This window comes from Leiobunum rupestre, chromosome 9 (assembly GCF_980474605.1).
Source record: "Leiobunum rupestre chromosome 9, qqLeiRupe1.1.hap1, whole genome shotgun sequence".
NCBI lineage: Eukaryota > Metazoa > Arthropoda > Arachnida > Opiliones > Sclerosomatidae > Leiobunum > Leiobunum rupestre.
The window spans coordinates 32,580,423-32,598,477 of record NC_143392.1 but is presented as its reverse complement, the minus strand read 5'-3'; the positions used below and the strand labels follow the sequence as shown (position 1 = coordinate 32,598,477).

General features: G+C 37.1%; 1 protein-coding gene across 2 annotated transcripts in view; it reads right to left on the bottom strand.

The window, feature by feature from the left end:
- Window positions 1-18,055, bottom strand: part of LOC149927170 (uncharacterized) — a 53,468-nt gene that overhangs the window by 2,744 nt on the left and 32,669 nt on the right. The window contains exons 3-5 of one of the 2 annotated variants that reach the window (XM_090159203.1): window positions 11,924-12,068; window positions 6,155-6,274; window positions 5,001-5,239 (exon numbers count right to left, since the gene is read on the bottom strand). In XM_090159203.1, coding sequence (XP_090015329.1) covers window positions 5,001-5,239; window positions 6,155-6,274; window positions 11,924-12,068 — 504 coding nt within the window. The remainder of the gene's footprint in view (window positions 1-5,000; window positions 5,240-6,154; window positions 6,275-11,923; window positions 12,069-18,055) is intronic. The other variant, XM_090159204.1, reaches the window with a different exon arrangement.

Sequence of the window (18,055 nt, the reverse complement as noted above, 5' to 3'; positions counted from 1 at the left end):
CAGATGAACTTGTCAGAAGATCTTAGAGCAAGGTCAAGGATGGTTCTAATAAAGTTCGAGCCTTAGGGCCCAGGTAGTGGTTTATTTATCACCACTGCTTGTAGTATAACTTTACTTATTCTTCGCTGATAGTTTCTTAAATTTTAGTCTACAATTTTATTCCATTCTTCGCGAGCCCTTCAGTACCAATATTTTGGTCAATTAAATGTCGAATTGTCGCCTGTCCTATGGACAAAAAGCTAAAAACTGTTAAACTAGGCGTTAAACCCACAAACCCCTGTTTTATGTCAAAACTTTAAACAAAAGTTCAACTCGTCAAAATTCGACATAAAATCACGAATAAAGGAAATCATTTTAAATGTATTTTTCGATGTTTTTAGATAAAATAAAATTTTTACGTCTGAGACTGTTGGCGCCATCTGCTTAAATTTGGGTCTATTATTACGGTCTGCAATTGGACACCATTTAAGATTCCGAAATACATTTTCTATAGACGATAGTTATAGGCATAAATTTAATGCTATAAACTTCAAAATGAAGGCTATTAAAGCGGGTATTTATCGGTACACTAAATAGCAGCCACGAGCTCATGGCAAGTAACAAAATATTAACCGTAAAAATTGCAAACGTAATGGGCGTTGGAACATCGCTAATATTTATAAACCCGAACCCCGCCTAACGTATAAATCAACCTTATTAAGAAAAATAATTAAAACTCCAATTACGAAACTCTATATAAATATAAAATGATCTTCGACCATTTCGCCATGATATTACGCTAGCAAAATTAGCGAGGTTCGTCCGCCCACGGCTAAAAACGACAAAGAACCCCCAAAAACGAGCCATTTAGGGAAAAGGGGAATACACCACAAAAATTGCGCCCAAAGTAGAAGCGTGCGATCAAGCCGGGGAGGGAGGGGGCCCCAAATTCCGATTAGCTACGCCACTAATTTCCCGGAAAAGAAAAATGATGACCCGGAGATCATCCAAGCGGCCGAGAGTAGTTTCGTCTCTTCATACGCAGGGATTTCTCATCGACGACCGCAATCGCCTTTCAACGCCATTAATATAAGTAACATTGGTCGACCGGTAACACTGCTCGCTAACTATTGATAAGAGTTAAAAAAATTCCTCCGGTGGCATCACGTTAACGAGAAACCGTCTAATAATATTAACTAAGCTCTCACTACTGTCGCGGGCGGGGAATAGCGTCAAGTCTACGCTACAACCTAGTGATTAAAAATAGCAACTAAGTCGTACGATTAAGGACGCTATTGGCAATGCACGGTCTGGGATAGGCTATTAGGCTAGCAAAGTCGGTGTAAGACCCTGTCCTAACTGCCGAGACAAGCCCATAAAGAGGCCAGAGCGACACAAAAATGCGCGCAAAAATCTTCATTAAAAGAATGAGGCAATCGAGATCGTGTAGCCAATATTATTTGGGGAAAACATTCCTCTTAGAGGTCTGAAGTAACTGGAAAAGGGGATCAAGCGGAATGTGGATAAAATGATGCTTCAAGGGTTAAGAAGAACAAGCAAGCGTGCTGCACCCGATGCGGTTTTCGTAAATGGTACCCTGCGGAGGACATCGCTTCCTGTCAAAGACCCGCGACAAATTCACGTGTTTCTTTTGGTATCACATTCCGTTTAGAGATTTTAAAATACGCAGGTAGACATAGCTACTAGAAACTCATTAATATTTACTCTTAAAATCTAAATTTTTAGCGATTGTAAACTTCTATTAGACCAAGAAGCTATATACACTAGAATGGCTCGAGAAATGCGCTGGGCTTAAGCTACGTCGAATGTAAAGGCTGGTTCACACGGGCAGTGTTTTCCTGATTTTCTCTATTTTCTCGTTTTACCACCTTTTCCCGTTGTTCTGGCGCACGGGAAAACGACTGTACACACGAACAAAATTTAACGGATTTTTCCGCCGCCAGCGCTGCATGCCGGTAAACGAGAAAACGGAGAAAAAAATGTTGAAATATCTCTACTTTATTTTCCCGGTTTTTGAAGCTCTTTGAGTTCGACTAATCAGCGAGCGTTTCGCTGTCACGTGATATGAGGAGCGATTTTAAAAGTCTTTAAAAGTAGGCTTAAGAATTTTTGCGTCTACCACGTGACGGCATAACGCTCGCTGACTGGTCGAGCCCAACGCCCCTCAAAAAAAAGGTTATCCGTTTCCTCGTTCCCCGGCAACGCTCGCTGTGATAAAATCCGGCAAATTTTGTCCGTGTGTACAGTCGTGTTCCTGCGCACCAGAACCACGGGAAAAGGCGCTAAAACTAGAAAATATAGAAAACCAGGAAAACACTGCCCGTGTGAACCAGTCTTAAGACTTCACTCATTTTTTTCAAATTCATTGGCTGGCTCGGTGCGGAAAGAAAATTAATAATAATCAGCTGGGCTAATTCCCAAGGCACAACCTTAAAGCGACTTTTAAAGCCATTAATTCAGGTGGCCGGGTTACAATGCCCTTCATGCCACGCGAGCCAACAGCTCCCTACAGTCACTATCACCGTTAACCTCAAGTTTTTATGAAAGGGCTCGAGGGAAAACCAGTGGGGAGAGAACTGGCAAACTCAACGCGGAAGGAATTGTTCCGAGTTTTCACCCAGTGCCACAAGCTGGGATCGAACCCAGCTCCTCTTTCTGCGAGGCAAAAGTGCTAACCACTCCGCCACCCCACTAAATAATTAAGGATACTTACTCGGAAAATAGACTTACTAGAAAATGAATTTAAGAAACTGTGAATAGAATTTTTCACATTCTTCACGAAACTGATCTAGTTTCGCGAAAAATCAAAGATGTTTTAAAAAGAGCGTGGAAGGTAAGTGAACTTCAATGTCGACTAGAAACCCGGCCACCTGAATAAATGGCTTTAAAAGTCGCTCTATGAACTAGGCCTAAGGTGGTGCCTTGGGTATTAGCCTAGTTGATTATTATTATTATTAACACTTCGCGAGAAAAATCTCCGTTTTAAACCACGCCCGTTTCGAAGGGAATCATCAGGGCCACCATAATCTTCCTTAGACATTCCTAGTGTATACATATAATTTCCTATTTAGACCTATTGTCGACGTACTTTAAAGTATTTTTATTTTTATAAATTCGGCAATAAAATGGACTTTTATTTACGATAATACGTTCCCTAAACCCAAAAAGGGGCATCAGGAAAAAAGGGGAACAAATTAAGGCTCAAGTCTAATTATATCCAGATCGTAAGCCATAATTGTCGCGTTTAAATTTTCAAGACGAAGAATCTAAACTATGCGGAAAGCGATTCCCCGATGAGAATACCATTTAAGAATAGCCATCGTGGTTTAATAAGAGAGTGCTTATTTATTTTTAGAGCGTAAGCGGCTGAGGAGAGTGAAGTGTGCTTAGCAAAAAAGTGGGATATTAGATACCATATCAAATTCTCTCTCTCTCTCTTTTAGTTTTAACGAAGGGGGGATACCCGTGAATACGTTACTTCAGCCCAATAGAAGGGATCTGGATATTAATGACGATAATATGAGAGATTACGCGAAGAATATAGACCCCAGGAATCGAAAGAAAAACCGTTAATGTCTCGGCTTCGAGTTGACGGCTGAGCTTCCGGCTAGGCGAATCAATAGAACCGGAAATAAGCCCGTCAACCTAGGTTTGCCCATGGACACTGTATCTCTAACCGGACGGGAAAAGCAGCCTAAAAGAGGTACCCCCTCACTGTCCGTTTGCGTCCTACTTCGTATTAGCTGAAATAGTCGGCCGTACACGATTCGCAGGGCCGTCAAGGTCATTCGAAAGAATGTAAGTTAGAAGAAACCACCTATGGACTATGAGAAGGATGACAAAATACGCGAAAAAGTAGATAAGTCCATAATTAAAAGGGATAATATAGCTAAATCCTAAACAAATTTGAAGAAAATTAAAAACTTACTAATAACTCGTACCGATAGGTCTTCGAGCAACGCGAAACTTGGATCAAATAGATCTTCGAGTAATAAACTAAATTAAAAATAAATAAAATAGCCAGAAATTCCAACGGTAGACCGGTTTCGTTCTATTTGGAACTCATCAGTACCGTGCGGGAAATCTGGCTGGCGACTGTCAAATCTAAAGGAGAAACTAAGCCTAAACATTAAAAATTTCAAAACGCGTTACTGACGGTACTGATGAGTTCCAAATAGAACGAAACCGGTCTACCGTTGGAATTTCTGGCTATTTTATTTAATTTTAATTTAGTTTATTACTCGAAGATCTATTTGATCCGAGTTTCGCGTTGCTCGAAGACCTATCGGTACGAGTTATTAGTAAGTTTTTAATTTTCTTCAAATTTGTTTAGGATTTAGCTATATTATCCCTTTTAATTATGGACTTATCTACTTTTTCGCGTATTTTATCATCCGAAAGGATGTAAACCCCCATTTCAAACGGAACGTTTTGTCGACCACGTGATAAATTATATGGCCTTGACAGACCCTAACTTTCAAAATTCTTGAACCTCCGCCCCTTTACAGAGAGATGGTGGCTGGGGCAGGTGATTTTGTATGGTGGAAGCTACAGCTTTTCCCGTCCGGTTAGAGATACAGTGTCCATGGTTTGCCTTTGGAGGCTAGAGACAAGCAAATTATACTAGATGGAGCTGCCAGTGGCGTAACTAAGGACCCGCAGACCCCGCGACCGCGGGGGGGCCCATGACATTTTCACCAAATAGGGGGCCCCTTCGTTTTAAGTATTGATTTTTTAAATGTATTTAAATTTTTAAATAATTAAAAAACTTATGCTTTAACTATTGGTAAAAATGTAGAAATCTGGCAATATTTTCAGAGATCTTGTAAAAATGGGGAAAAAAAAAAATGTTTTTATTAAGGGCCCTTTTGATATCCCGCGGGGGTGCCCAAATTTTGTCGTTACGCCACTGGGAGCTGCAGTTTCCATTCCTAGGGTCTAAATTCTGTGGATTACGACAGCGTTACTTTGAAAGAGAGAGAATAGCAAATCATCATTACACGCTTACTAGGGTAAGGCGATTGTCCCATGACGACGGGAGGCGCGGAGGCCAGTGGTCCGTCCACTTGCTGACCACCTCCGGCGCCGGCGCCATACTGGGAGCGCCTGTGTTGACGCCGCCGACACAGGCAAATGGTGATCCCCACCGCCGAGACGAAGCAGGTCAGGATGAGGGTGATGACGCCCGAGATGAACACCGTCAGTCCGATCCCCATGATGCGAGCCCCTTGACTCTCGTCTGCAAGCGAAAATGCGCAAAATGGACGTGTCAAAATCTACTTCGACTGACATCGAGGACAAATTTTCATTTAGACCTTTCGTCACGTAGAATTATTTAAATAAGATAAATCGGTAAGTTAACATAAAACAGGGTTGCCACTTTTTGATTTTCTTCAAATCGGATTTATTGATTTAAAAAATAATGACATTTATCCAGTCTAAATGATGTATAATTTGTATAATCGGTTATACAATCTAAATTAAAATTAAACTGGATTAATTTTCTTAACTATTGAATAATTCAGCTTTATCTTATTTGCTTTGTATTGAAGTTGTCTTAGGTGATTTAAATCAATGATATTAAACACTGGTTTTAAAAATTGATTTAAATCTTGATATAATCGTTGATTTAAATCTCGATATAAACGTTGATTTAAATCTCAATACAATCGTTGATTTAAATCTCGATATAAACGTTGATTTAAATCTCAATACAATCGTTGATTTAAATCTCGATATAAACGTTGATTTAAATCTCGATATAAACGTTGATTTAAATCTCGATATAAACGTTGATTTAAATCTCGATATAAATCTTTATTAAAATCGTGATTTAAATCTTTATTAAAATCGTGATTTAAATCTTTATTAAAATCTTGATTTAAATCTTTATTAAAATCGTGATTTAAATCTTTATTAAAATCGTGATTTAAATCTTTATTAAAATCGTGATTTAAATCTTTATTAAAATCGTGATTTAAATCTTTATTAAAATCGTGATTTAAATCTTTATTAAAATCGTGATTTAAATCTTTACTAAAATCGCGTTTTAAATCTTTTTTAATATCGTGATATAATTGAATGATTTAAAAAAAAGCACTTGATTGAAATCAAATTGTCTAAATGAAGCTTGAAATGGTGAACGTCAACGTACCTATACATTGGGCGTGGGCAGTCTCGTCACTGTTGTCGCCGCAATGGTTGACCTCGTCGCATTTCAAATCTTGCGGGATACAGTGGTCGTTCATACAATGAAAATCCCTGCATCCAACGGCTAGAAAAGGAATCAAAATCGAGAAAGCGCATTTATCAAAAATCTGAAAATCTCATCCGCTTAGATTGGAAAACAATCAAGAGGCGCCGATGTCCGAGTTCCCAAAAAAGGAAAACCAAATAGAAATAAATGAAGCTCCTCCGAACACCCTCGATTAGCTAAATGAGACAGAAATGTCCGCGCGCCCAGTTACCCCCAGAGCGAGGGGAGAAAATGATTAACGAAAATTTAGGACAGGATTATTGTCGAGTTAGCCCGGGGCCGTGAAAGACCCCCCCGACGTTATCCATCCAATTAATTAGGAAGCAGCTTCGTTAAGAATACCCCCCCCCCTGGCCAAACCGCGACCCCCCTGGAAATGTTAGAACAATTTGAAAGACGGCAAACGTCCTAATGTTTTTTCCAGTAATGATTTTCCACCCCTGCCGAGTGCGCGCGGGTGTGATGAGAATTAGATTAGTCTTTATTTTTAGATTTTGCGCCGCCGAAAAAAAGGGGGCGCTGAAATCGATTATTGGTGAATACGTTTTTCTTCTGATGAAGAAAAAGCGACGGATACCCAAGTTTCGATCTCACACGATGGAAATTGGATTTAGTTAAATAATGCCAATATCAAAACGGGAATTTTTTTTCTCACTTTTATATTTTTTGTAACGTTATTCAAATTGACCTACATATGGACGGGAATTCGATTTTCATCGGGTTTTCAAACCCCGCAACAAATCCAGCTTCGAATTGCTCCCCACAGGGTCACAAATTTTACCCTTTCGCTCCGTGTCAAGAAGTTAGCGATGGAATTGGTTTGGCGGGACCCGTTCGAATTGGTCCAACGTACGGGTTTCGAACGTTTTTGAGGCAATTAAATTGGCCATAAAATTTTGTACGTAGTAAATTCCCGAGTAATAAAAATTTAATGGTAGATAAACATCGTTAAATTTATAGGCGGGATATCTCTTCGAAATAAATTCTGAGTTTAGGAAAACATCGCTCGAAGCATTTGTTTAAAATTAAATTAACGGGTTTTATATGGCTAAATTACGACAATAAAAGATCGCGATGATGTCCATTCTATCTTAACGTACCCATTATTTTTATTGGTCAAGTACTTTAATAGCGCGTTTTCTAAATATTATTCCCGTTATGAGCACCCATTCTATCTAAACGCATTCATTATATTTGGTTAAGTTTCATTCGATTCGTATTATGGGTAATGATAGTATACGTTAGAGTATAGAGAATATCTTAAGGAATTCAGGTAACTCCTCCCCTTCCGTACCTCGTGATAACCGATACGACCAGAAGTCCATAATATATCTCTTAAGAAAGAAGTAACCCACTTGACCATAAAAATGAAACATGAACCTTTGAAGGCTCGAAGTAGATTCCGTTGGGCGCGAATTTCCCGCCAAATCGCGCAGCGGTTAAAAGGTTACCGAGTCTATTAATAATTAAATAAAAAATGCTTTAATCAAAGCAGATGGAAGGTTTATTTAAGGGGTAGTTGGGATCTATGAAGGCACAGATATTGGAAATGTTTTAGAATTAAAGAGTTATTTTTTGGAATTATTTTAAAAAGCAAAATATATTTCTAAAATAATTTCCATCGATTTTCCTCACCTTTTATAGATTTTAAAACCCTTTCCTTAAATTTGAGCCTTGAAACTGTAACAGTAAACTGAGAAAATTTTAAATTGTAAAGGAGTACGCGTGTTTAGTTCAGAATTAAGTATAAGTGGTCGGGATACTTCCCCCACGGGTGTCCCCACCCCTATCCCCACGTATCCCCCCACCCCTATCCCCACGTATCCCCCCACCCCTATAACCCACGTATCACCCCACCCCTATCCCCACGTATCCCCCCGTTGGCGTGGCCGTTACACATATCTTACCCTGATTAATCAGTTATTGTGTGTGCTGGTGTCTAAGGCTTAGGGTCGACACCGATGTGTGGGAGTCTCAAACAAAAAAAAAAGCCCTGTATAGACGTCTGCTATGCTGTCGTAACTGGATTCTGCAGTTTTGTGTTTCAAACTACTACTCGGAAAATATTATAACCTTAATTAACATGCTGTTTTATATGTTAAATTAAAATTTTGTATAAATACATAAGAAATTAAACGGTTAAAGGAGTTTGCAACTTTCTATGTAAGCTAATTCTCTTAACCAATTTATAAAACAGACATGTACTAAATTCTATCTATCCAAGTCTGCACTTATTATTTTAAACTTCTGGTTTAAAGTAGAATTATACATCAGTATTTAAATTTGGCATACATCAAGAAAAACTGAAGATCCTCACAAGTCAAGTACCCGCTGGTAGTAAAAAAGAGTAACATTTAGAGTTACATTAAAATGACCACATTTCTTTCTAGAAAGGCCTGATGAAATATGTGCAGTTACACTGCAGTAGCCTGTTTGAATTGTTAAAGGGACTTTCAGGAAAGACCTAGTCGAATTGAAATAAGTCATTCAGTCGTAACTTTGGGTTCACAATGTACGGAAACTGAATTACGTATTTTAAATTGACTAGAGGGTCTCTTGGAAGTCTTTAATTAAAGAAAATTCATGACTTATCTTTTCTAAGCTAAAGGACAAGACACATGGCTCTCCTTGCACTTGCAGGCTCTCTCTATAGGAAGATAATATCATCTGTTGTTCGTGAAAATAGAAGCTATAATTACATCCAAATTTCCTCTGTTAACTTGAACAGTCTTGATTAAATTTATTGCAAATCTCTTTTATTCGTGACTTTTTTACTAGTTTAGTTTCTATAATGAGTATCAGCAATTTAAATGCTGTAATTTTACACGTAATCCTTTACAATTTAAAATTTTCTCAGTTTACTGTTACAGTTTCAAGGCTCAAATTTAAGGAAAGGGTTTTAAAATCTATAAAAGGTGAGGAAAATCGATGGAAATTATTTTAGAAATATATTTTGCTTTTTAAAATAATTCCAAAAAATAACTCTTTAATTCTAAAACATTTCCAATATCTGTGCCTTCATAGATCCCAACTACCCCTTAAATAAACCTTCCAACTGCTTTGATTAAAGCATTTTTTATTTAATAGCTGTCCCTTTGCTCTGCCTCACAGGGCGCATTTTTCCTAAAATTAATAATTTAAAATAAAAGCCATAGGTTAGAAAATAAATAGGTTTAATTTTAAATATATTTTGAACAGAAATTTTAATATTATTGAATGTAATTTAATATATTGAATATTATTTTAAATATTTTACTACACATTGGGAAATAATAATGATAATTGGTTATGTCAAATTGAGTTTTAATTTCCCATTGCGACTTAGATAACAAGATAATAGGTGTATAACTGGTTCTAGTAAGCAAGTGAAATATGCTAATTTTGGACTTTTTGGTAAAACTTTCAATAAAAAACAGACCTTTTATGAGATAGTGTTTATGGGTAGCATAGCATGATTTGTGAATAGCTTTTAATCGTTTACTTTTATCTCAATCATGTATCAAGAGTTTCCAACTCTGCCGAGCTTTCAAATTAAAAACCTACCACGTGTAATTTATATTCACCGAGGCAAAGTGTAATTTATATTCACTTAGGCAAACGTGTAATTTATAGCCACAAAGGCAAACATTTATCAACAGTACTTGAAAGGTGACTGTACTACCTTACAACGGTATGGCTCGTAACACTACTGATGATAACTGATCCTCAAATAACAATAATTTCAGTCTACTCACTCGTTAAGCTTTTGAATAATTAAGACGCCTTTACATAGAGGATTAAGTTTGAATGCCCAGAATGTTTATTGTTATGAAAAATTATTCAAATATTTACCATACTTCATTACTGTAATTAAAATTCCCAAAATTATTTACACAATGCAGGATGGATACACCTAAATTAAAATTTAATTATTCAATTTTTCTTAAAAAATCAGCTTGTTAAAAAAACTTATGGAAGAGATAAATCAAAATTAACTTTAAACTAAATTTCACTTTCCACAAAATTCTTTCTGGTACTACTAAATTATCTAAATAAGTTATTTTTTACCTAGAATATATGATCGGGTAATTCGGTGACAATTGGCCTTCCATGTCAAAAATGATACTCTAACTCATTACAGTACGAAGGTTCTTATCTACAGTCGACTAACTTTCGTTAAATGACGGGATTCTAATACGTTTCTCGCTGATACATTAAAATTAACTGTACTACTGCCAGACAATAATTGTTGACAGTAAGTATAATCCCGCTAGGGATCCACAATACTGAATCTTGGGCATGAAAATCGCTTAAAATAAAGTCTTAAAATTTTTAGCGACCAGACTATTGATTCTCCTGCGCTTGGCTGTATTAATTTTAGCCATAGGAAATCGCGCTGACCCCTTAAATAAGAATAGCCTACCGGCCATTCTTAATTAATTAATAATTATTAATATATAATAATAAATAATAAATAATAATAACAAATAATAAATAATAAATAATAATAACAAATAATAAATAATAATAACAAATAATAAATAATAATAACAAATAATAAATAATAATAACAAATAATAAATAATAATAACAAATAATAAATAATAATAACAAATAATAAATAATAATAACAAATAATAATAACAAATAATAAATAATAATAACAAATAATAAATAATAATAACAAATAATAAATAATAATAACAAATAATAAATAATAATAACAAATAATAATAATAATTAATAACATTAACTTATGATAATAACAATAATCAGCTAAGCTAATACCCAAAGAACATCACAGGCCTAAGTCAACAAGTGACTTGTGAAGCCATTAATATTATTACCGGTGGCCGGATTAGATTGCGTAGGAGGTTCGTGGCAGCTCCCTACACTTACTTTTACCGTTAACCCCTACAAGTTTAAAGCTCGGGGGGAAACCCCTCTAACCAGCGGGGAGATGACTTGTTCGGAGGTGTCACCCAGTGTCACAAGCTGGGATCGAACCCGGCTCCTCTCGCGAAAGGGCTAACCACTCCGCCACCCCGCCTCAAGCCGTAGAACTCGTCAGAGCAGCGGCAGTGCGAACGAATCCCGAAAAGTAGGAATGCTATCGCGATTGACGGCCGAAGTCGACGCGCGTTATTGGATAGTTAGAAGTTCCGGAAAGAGGCGACAGGAGGGGATGGCTAGGCTGTACGTATATCTATCTTATATTTACGTATTTATCTAATTAAAAATGATACGTGAAAAAAATGTCCAAACAAACATCCCCGCCCGGAAAAAATTCTCCTTCCGAAAGAATCTCTCGAGGTCGGAAAAATTCTCCTTCCGGGGTAACGAAAACCTAGATCAATCAACAGCGTGTCAAAACGTCAACGCGTTTGGAAGCGTGGTGGCCAAAAACCCCAACGCCATCTAGGCTGACGCCACGACGAAATATATAAAAAAAATGAAAGTGTTGGCGTTTGGGATTCCCGTCACCAAAAATGATTAATCCCAGCCACCCAAAAACAAAATAAAAAGTCGACTAAAAATGAAGAGTGTCCGCGAGAAGTACCACAGACGCGGGGACCAACGCGGCCACATTATATACCCCCCACGCGACGGAATCGAAAGAGATCAGAGAGTGTAACAAAGTAAGTTAGTGCGCGTGGAACCTCCCAGTTGGTTTCCATATATACTCACGTGATTCTCGAATGGCTGTGATAATAAGTTGGAAGCCATTTCCCGGAGGGCTCCGTCCGTCCGTCACGTACTTCAGCGTGACGTAGTTGCTCTGCGTATAGATGGTGCCAAAGTCGGCTCTCGTACTCCGGCATGATAAATCGGCCTGCAAAGATGGAGGAAAAAAATCATTCAATAAGAGACTAGGTTAGACGAAAAGAGAGCGCTCCGAGTCAGCCGCTAGTTAGATCAAAGGCGGGTTGGCGGTACGGTCGACGCCTTCCTTAGGCCTAACTCTCAACCAAGTCCACTCCACTGGGACTACGTAAGAACCGCGCTAGAGCGAAGTAGACGGTGGGGGGAAGGCGTGGGGGGTAGGCAGTGCGACGTTATTTCCAGACTAGATCGATTGTCATTTTTATGAATAGATGTCAACTCTTTTGAGAGCGGCGCTGGCTGCGAAGGAGGAAGAATGTTGAGTGGAGCTCTCTCGATGGTGCGACGTTCGAGGACGTCCTTTCGCCACCATCTGAAACTTCAGAGCCTTAATTAGGCCTGGTCCATGATTTCTCGTGTAAAACACAACTCCGCCAACCGTGTTCTCGAGTTTAATCTAGCCTTCTCTAATTGGTACGTACGAATTTAAGCCGCTGGACAAACCTAATTTAAGTCTATCATTTGAGAACTGATTAAATTTAGACCAAATACGCTCGCTTTCGAAATGGAATTATAATAATTGCCCACGAAGTTTCGCGAAATTAAAGGTTTAGTTTCAGCTTTGTCAATAAACGCTTAAAATTTTGATTAAAGAATGAATTTGTAGAGACGTTTCCACGAATATGTTATTCAAATTGAACGGTAAATAAGGTCACAATGACATAGCGTACAAATATTTAAAATTAGTGACTGTTTATGAAGAATAATATTAAATAGAGCCACGTAGCGGACAACTCGAGAAGCTCATAAATGATTAGATTTTCGTCTGCTTTGTTTTTTTTTGTTTGGATTACTAAAATCCAGGAATTTATGAACTTCGAGAGTTGGCCATTACGTAATCTGAAAAGAAAAATTGGAGATTCAAATTGTTCTATTTTTGACCTACAAACGCCTGTAGAAGTATTTGACACGCCGCACACCGATGCTATGGGAGAAGTAGCCTACCAGAGTTTAAAACTTTGAAACCCCACATTTAAAACGGAAAACAATAGATTTTTCATAAAATAAATAAAATTATAAATATACACGCGAGATTTTGACGCGCACTAGAAAATCCGAAAGTTATCGTAATTCCATCACGCGCTCGTAGCTAGTGACGTAAAGTAAGGCTGAGCGAATAGCACTTTTAGCCTATCGAGACGAATATCTAATACCCAAAAATTTTCTAATCGAATATCGAATAGTTAGGCTGCATGCAAATACTAACTTATCGAATATTTGTCGAATAATAGTTCCAAATATTCGTCGAACAATGTGTCGAATATTCGTCGAATATAGGCCCAATTATTAGTCGAATAACAGGTCTAATAGTCAAAATATTTTAAATTTTAATATTTTTAATTATTTAAGTACGTCAAAAAAAAACTAAAAATATCTGTACACACAAAAAAGTATCTGCTGAAAGCCAACTGACCAATGACGTTCGTTTGTTTAATATAGAATTGCCCTATAGATTATTTTATTTTAATTTTACTGGTCGCCTACGTACTAGCCGTCAATCGCAGAGTTGGGAATAAGAGTCTATATTTTCCGAATATTTACCGAATATTCACCGAAATATTTATCGAATATTTACCGAATTTTTACCAAATATTTGCCGAATATTCACTGAATATTTACCAAATATTCGACAAATATTCACTGAATATTTACCGAATATTTGGCGAATATTTACCGACTTTTTACCAAATATTCGCCGAATATTCACTGAATATTTACCAAATATTCTCCAAATATTCACTGAATGTTTACCAAATATTCGCCGAATATTCACTGAATATTTACCAAAAATTCGACAAATATTCACTGAATATTTACCAAATATTCGCCAAATATTCACTGAATATTTATCAAATAATAAAGACCGAATAATAGAAATGTCATGCGATATTCGATCAATTACTAAAATAGGCGTGAAACGAATATCAACCGAATTATTCGATTAATTTGGTTATTCGCCCAGCCTTAAGTAAAAGAAACATTAAATCAATAAGGCCAAATTTCTTTATAAAAAGACTCATTCAGCGCTTGCATACGTATGAATGTAATTCCTTATTAGGAAGAAATATGGAAAAGAGAGAATCGTCCAGGAATCATATCCGGATTGAGACAGTTTATTGACGGAGCTATCGACCCAATCGAGAGAGAGAGAGAGAGAGAGAGAGAGAGAGAGAGAGAGGATGCTACCTAAACACGACCAGTAGCGAAAAACAAGGTAACAAGCTCTATCTGTCGTGGCTCCTCGTTAATACGAGTAATGAAATATAACGCTAGATGGCGGACGATGACAAGGAAAGGACGTCCGTTTAACTTCCTCGGGCAGCTTGTTATCATTACAGCGCGATAGGACGGCGTCGATTCATCAAACTAAAAACTACAGTGGCGCCACCGACGACGGACATAATACGAGGGCGAAAAAAAATAAGACCTAATCTGCCCCCCCCCCCTCCCTCCCCCTTTACTCTTTTATCTTTGACAGAGACGGACGTCATCATTTTTTGTCTTTGGGCGATTATCGTCGCGACGCCCAAGGTGACTTGTGAGTACGTGTGAAATCGGGGAGTAGGGTTAAGTCTACGGAGTACTCTTATCCGATTGTACGCGTTTGCACTATTACTATCGAGTGATAAAGTGAAAAGGGACTATATTTTTCTCTTTATTGATAAATTTCTTATCCGCAACTTCGGAACGTTAAGCGAGACTATGTTTATACGGACGGATAAAAAGTTCGAAGGAAAGCTATAGGGATGCGTTACGAAGATTTATCGAACGCCTACAGCTTAAATAAAATAAATTATTAGCAGAATAGTCCTTACGAAAATTACTCAGACCAACGTCCAAATTTGTATCCACACATGTATTTTGAATGCAATTTGGTTTGGATCAAATCGTTATATTTAGTTCAATTACAACATATTTTCTTTTTGATCCAACATTTTAGTAAGGTGATATTATGTAAAGATTAGGGCATTTTGTAATTAAAATGTAGGTAAATACGTAGTGAAACTATTGCTTTTAAAAATTAAGTTAATTCCAATATACAAAATGCATCTCATTCAGTCTGAATTAAATATTTTTTTTATCTATCAGAATGAAGTTGAATTTTATACATGTTTATTGTAGTTGGATCAAATATAACACATTTTCTTTGGTAATTTTTGATCGAAATTTCGATCGGTCAAAATTTTTAAGTCGAATTTGAGCAACCATTTTCTATTGCGTTGGCTCGTGTATATAGGAATTATTACGTAAAGATTAGGCCATTTTATAATTAAAACGTAGGCTATTAGGTAGTGCAACCGTAGCTATAACAAATTAAATGAATATTTATAAAGTTAATACCAATATCCAAAACGCATTTCCGAATTATAATCATTCTTAAGCCCCATAATCCTTTTCGAACCATTAGTAAATTCTGTCTTTCCAAAAAAACCTACCCTCCACGATTTAATTCTGATATAAAGTAAAAGAAATAAAAGTAATTAATAAGAAAATTAAAGAAAAGGATCAGCTTTCCCAAATGGAGAAATTTCTTTAAAATGGGAAAAACCCGTCTAAAAATATATCAATTTTTAAGAGAACTTAGCTCGGTATTTCTTGATGACAGAAAACACCCCGCCAACGCTTTCAAACTACTCTCTTTATTTTTTGGGTACATTTTCTTGCCCTTTTTCTAGAAAATGAGCCGGGATTTTCATTCAAATGTCTCGGAAATTTCCGTCGCAGAAACAAGGGAAGAATCGCTCTAATGATTCCGAGACAAACCTCAAGAAAAGAAAACGAAAAAACTCCCAGAAAACTCGCGAGATTGAGAGAGAAAGGAAAGCTTTTTATATATTATAACTGGCGCGGGAGTGACTTAATCGATCCTAATATGGCGTACTGTGACTCCTCCTCGGGAAAATTACCAAATGAAAACCCGCACTGCCTCCTTCCACTATTTTTTTCTCCTTCTAGCACTCTTCATTTTCTTATACTTCCTTTACGTAAACGTCTCGTCAAAGCGTTAAAAAGAGCGGATAAGGTTGGACGAAAAAAATATGAAGTTCAGTTTTTGAACGACGAGTTGGGACGTATTTGGCATTTCCCATTATTTCCAAAATAAAAACATGACGGATGAATTTAACGAAATGGAATAGGAGGATTTTTCGCCAGGAATAACGCGATTATAATCTAACTTTAGGAAAGCTATAACGTCTCTTGTCTGAGAATAGATTCGTCAAATTGCGCCGTTGATACAAAAGTTGAGAAGGATTTATTGACACAATAGGTTTAAAATAAAACACATTCTAACACTGTTTTCTTGAGCAAGACTGAAATAATTTCACGGCGATAAGTGAGCATTTTCCATTTTGCCAATGCGTAAGCGATAATCAATATTTAGGACAGTAACGCTTACAACGACCAAGTCGTAGTCTTAAGATATCTTTAGATAATCTGTTGGTCAGATAAAGTTTATCTTTCATATTCCCCCCACAGATAAATCTGAACTCACATTGTATCTAATCTAGAGTTGTAAGTCGAAAATTTTCCATATTTTTCAGAAAAAAATCATTCCATGATTAACCTAATATTGTTCGCAAATTTAAATTTCGCGTCATTTTTGCCTCATATTGTCGAATCCAAAAGTAAAACTAAACCTCAAGACTAGTCTAAAATAAAAACCCTTAACACATTAGGTAGTTTTTTTTCGCCTGTTCTGGGTTTTTTGAGTAGATTAAAAAGTGTAGCCCTATGACGTCATTTTACTCCAATTCTATCTTGACGAAAAAACGAGTTGGAGTAAGAAGGGAGTAGTTAAAGGTTAAAGTTTATTTATTTGCCGTAGCAGTACTCGTAGTTTTGTTTTGAGATGGCGACCGGTGGTGAGGTCATCACTATGTGACTAATTTTTCTCATTTATATAATAATAACAATAATCAGCTAGGCTAATACCCAAGGTACCACCTTTGACCTCAGTCATAAAGCGACTTTTAAAGTCATTAAATAGAATTTAACAATTGGATTTTCGTTATTAAAAGCTTGCCACAATAATAATAATTAGTTAGGCTAATACCCTAGGCACCACCACAGGCCCAAGTCATCTAGCGACTTTTAATGCCTTATTTACCGGTGGCCGGGTTACAATGCGTAGGAGGGTGGTGGCAAGCTTTTCATCCCACGCGAGCCAGCCAACAGCTCCCTACACTAACTATTACCGTTACCTCAGCAAGTTTTTATGGAAAGGGGAAACCGAAGATATCGGGGGAAAACCCCTTTAAGCAGTGGGGAAAGAACTGGCAAACACACATGTGAAGATGTTCAAAACCCGTCATGTTAAACGAAATTTAAGCAGACGAATTTTCTATAGAAGCTAGACTATACACCTCCTTTCGAGGAGGAGTAAAAAGTGTAACCTTAGAGCTCTGGAACAAGCGAACAAAATTCGGGACAGGGTAAATCTTACCCCGAGAACAGGCGAATAAAACGTTTTAGGGTAAAAGGTTTACACGTTTTGTCCTCGAACAGGAGAAAAAAAACCACCTAATTTATTTGATCAGATGTCGATTATCCACATCTGCTATAAACTTTTCTAGCCTAAAACCTGTTCCACTTTAAATAACAAATTAAGTAAATGATTTAGGGTCGTAAAAATTTGGTCTAAAACGTCTTTATAAAATTCACTTAAATATGACGTAACATTTTTATATACAGTCCACGTAGGCTCGCTTCGCAATCATTGAAAATACACGCGGTGGTGGACATAAAACAAAGTAAGAAACCAGGCCGTAAAAGAAATACTTTCGTAAATTCACGCCTCTCGACACTTGAAAAGGTATAAAATGAAGGGCTCGTAAGATATACCGAAATAAAGGCGAAATACCCATTCTAACCTCCCTCGACCCGGACACGAGGAAACAGCCCAAAACAATAAAAGCACCAAGGAGAAAACGGAAA